Raw genomic sequence first — 3,958 nt, 5'->3', positions numbered from 1 at the left:
TGGTTGTTGTGGGGGGGGGGGGGGGGGGGGGGGGGGGAGTTTGGGATTTATGAGATATTTTATATGATCATAGATAAAAAAAATTTGTATAGTGAAATATCTATATCTTTGACAGTTCATTAGTTTTCTTTAATTTAAAATTTTCACGTAAATCTTCGTGTTAATTTGTTCCATATATTTATATGTTATAGCTTCTAATAAATTAAGAGTGATGCTGTTCATAGTACGGAACAACTTGTTAGAATTTAACTAAAAGGAAGTGAACCATCCAATAATATGTGTACATTGAATTCTTAAAAATTTAACTTTAATACAAAGATTATTAGGCTTTAATAGCAATCGACTTTGAAATAATTAAGAGCCTAGTTGATGTAATTTTTTTAAGAATAGAGTTCGTGAAAAATATTTTTTTTGCTGTTGAAAAATGTATGGTTAAAGTAGGAAAATTTATGGACATGCATGTAAAATTATTTTATTAAGAGAACATGTAATTGAAAATTAATTTGAAAAAAATAAATTTTAAATAATTAATACCAAACATGGCTAAATAGTCGAGACACCTTAAAATACAGTTGGATATCAGTGTCCCCTTGACTTCGACTAATAAAGTGAATTGTTTTGTATCGCTTTTCTTCCTCACTTCGGATACTGAAATTGCTTTAATGAACTTACTGGTTGAATTCTATAGGTTCAAGGAATCCGATGTGAGTTGCTAATAAACTCTTAACAAATATTTTTACAAACTCATGAATGGACTTGAACTATATATATAATTGTTCCAATGATATTTCTGAAATATGTTCATCTATATTTATACCATTTTGCAATAATAATAATAATAATAATAATAATAATAATAATAATAATAATAACAGTACACCTATCGTGTTAAGCGTAACGCGAACCATGACATGCCAATAATTTTTATTGTGTATCAATATTTCTTTGTTCCAAGCAGAAGATAGTTCGACATGAGGTATTCAAAAATTTGACAATGTCTAGCTCGTTGATATGTATCGGATATATTTTTCTTTAGAAAAAATGATGAATGGACAAACTTATCCCACCTTGAAGTTGCTTGCATCAAGGGGTATTTGAGGTCATTCCTAGATCGACCGACCGACCGACAGGCAAAGGAGTGGTCCCATCTAGTCATTCACAAGCCATCCATGAAAATGAAAAACATTCTAAATCTACACCACATAATCACTTGTAACCCTTGCAATCACCAACTCGTAGACACTATGCTTTGATAATGCATTAAATACACTTCGAGATATTTAGTATGACAAATTGAATAACATAATAAAGAATTCAAAAAATGGTTGTTAAAATTTTATCCGTGATTCTATTTTAAAGTATTCTTCGATGGCTTATGATGTCATTCAAAACCTTACGAACCCAGTTTCTTCAAATTTAAAACTATTTAGAATAATACTTCTCGAATAGGGGATTTTGACAAGGGTGAAGGTGACAGGATGAGGTGGTAGTTAGGGATGGTAAATTGGCTCACTCATGGTTCGGCTTAGAAAAAGCTCCAGCTAGCCTGACTCGAGGCTCGGACCGAGCCCAAGCCGACCCGTGTGGCTTGCAGGTTGGCGAAAAAAAAAAGTAGCCTGCTACCTTCGTTTTAAAGACAGCAGCCAACCGCCTTTATGGGGGGAAAAAAAAAAAATAAACCAAGCCGAAAGCTCGGGTCAAGCCTCATTTTTTTGGCCGAGCTTTTGTTTGGCTCGGTTCGAGCCAAAAAAAGCTCGAGTTGAGCCTGAGCCTTAAGTTTCGGCTTGCGAACCTGTTCAGCTCGTTGACATCCCTAGTGATAACACCTCATTTTGTGTGTTTCTTTCATTTTTTTTTTTTTTTAATTATCAAATCATGTATTGACTCATGTTTTCCCTACTTTTGAATTGGTCATTGAGTGTTTCGCTGTAATAAATCTGACATCTCTGAAACTTACCAACCTTGTTCTCTCAAATTTAATTCTATTATACAAATAATCTGACATTTCTACCTGTAATCAAGAGAATGTAGGGCTGATGAGGTTGATGAAATCTTAATCCTTAAAATTAATGATGGCCCTCAACAAAAAAAGCTATCTTTTGAGAATGCACCACTTACAACACTGGTATATTCAAATTGCAACCAGTATATACTTTAATAGGATAGGAATCCCAATATTTGACACAAGGAAAATTTAGTTCCTTAACCTCTCCAACAAAGCAAAAACATCCCCACATTTCATTTTCCGGTAGAAGCGGAACGCAAGTCTGCAAAGAAGCAATCTCCTCATGCCAATTGACGGTCTTTTGGACGTGGTTCATCTAGAAGATCCAGGCTGCCAAAAATGATGTTATGATGCGATTGCTCTATTCGGACAGATGAAGACCCAAATGCACCTATTGTCGAAGGGGGACCCTAATTTAAAAACAAAAAATACAATATTGTATTTATTTAGACGTAACGTTGAGATATTGCAAAGGCGTCCCCACATTAAGCGCATGCAAATAAATCTAGTTTCTCCAAAATAATCATTCGAAGGAATGAGTAAAGTGGCACGCTGAGGTAAAAGGCTGGCCTGCCATATGCCTTATATATATTTCCCCTTGACTTACAAACAAGAAAAGAACATTATTTTTGGGTCGCCTGCCTGCCTGCACTACTCACTTCTCTTCTATTTTAATCTTATTTCTCTTCACTGTTTGCATCATTATATTCCACTTGTCTCTCTCTCTCTCTCTGTAAAACCAGTTTTCTTCGTCAACTATAAAACCCAACTCTTTCTTTCTCGAGTATATGCACAGAATTTAGTTTCTACTATTGAAAATGGAGAGAAAATGTAATGAGAATGAAATGAAAGGAGAGGGTGAAGGAGAAGAAGAAGAAGAAGAAGCATTGTCATTGTGTGATCTTCCAATCAATGAAGAGAATCAATCAAAAAAAGAAGAGGTTCCAATTCCAAGAACCAATGAAATACAAGAAGACTTTGATTTTTGCTCTTTTTCGAAAGAATCTGAAATGTGCGCAGCTGATGAAGTTTTCTATCAAGGCCAAATTCTTCCACTGCGTAATTCAATTAGCTCAGAGAAAGGCTTAAATGGATATCGAAGCGATAGCCGGAGCATTTCGAGGTGTGCATCAATGGATCATTGTTATTCAGTTGGGTTCACGAGTGTCAGCAGTAGAAGTAGCAGCATCAGAAGCCACCAATCTTCAAGCAGTGGCAGTTCTAGCAGCATTAAATCAATTAACATCCCTAGAGTTCTAAATCAATTCCATTCCCACCCAAGTCCAACACCGCAGCTTCGTTTATCAAGCATTAAGCAAGGAAATCTTCGTAATTCCAACAGGAAATCGTCACTTTGGAGCATTTTCCATGTGGGATTAGTCACCCCACCAGAAATCGCATTGGAAGATCTCAAAATGCGACGCGAGAATAACAACAATAACAAGAACTTCGGCAGTCGAAACAGCACTAGTAGCAACAGTAGTGACTTTAGCAACGTTAGTAACAACAAAAAGAAGTCCAGATTCTTTGACAGAAATGGTGTTCTATTTGGTGGCTGCAAATGTTCAGCAAATGCAATAGAAACAGTTTCTCCTAGGGTCGTGTTCATCAAGAGAAGTGCCAGTGAAAACGAAGCACACGAACTTCAACTCCAAGAGAATAACGTTCGAACGATGAATTCGACGAAGAATCAGCATCATCAGCAGCGGACAAGAAAACAAGCATTGTCACGTCATCGAACGTTTGAATGGTTAAAGCAGCTTTCTCTTGAAAGTACGACAGATGAAGCGTTGCTTCCAATGTAGTCTTACACATGCTTGCCCTTTTTTGTTCTGCAATTGTTACTTTTTTTTATGCTTATGTTAATTAACTACTTTCGGTAATGTAGTAAAGACTCTCTGTAATCTAGATGATAAATTATTAACTATATGATGAATTTAAGAGTGATTTAAA

The 3,958-nt window shown here is 35.8% G+C and overlaps 1 protein-coding gene across 1 annotated transcript; it reads left to right on the top strand.

The window, feature by feature from the left end:
• Positions 1-2,611: 2,611 nt before the first annotated feature.
• LOC111397016 (J domain-containing protein DDB_G0295729) lies at positions 2,612-3,958 on the top strand. The gene has a single exon (XM_023023675.1). It carries the CDS (start codon positions 2,824-2,826, stop codon positions 3,808-3,810), a length of 987 nt encoding a protein of 328 aa, XP_022879443.1. The 5' UTR covers positions 2,612-2,823; the 3' UTR covers positions 3,811-3,958.

Source organism: Olea europaea, chromosome 7 (assembly GCF_002742605.1).
Source record: "Olea europaea var. sylvestris chromosome 7, O_europaea_v1, whole genome shotgun sequence".
In the NCBI taxonomy this organism is placed as follows: Eukaryota; Viridiplantae; Streptophyta; class Magnoliopsida; order Lamiales; family Oleaceae; genus Olea; species Olea europaea.
This window is presented reverse-complemented; position numbering and strand designations above follow the sequence as displayed.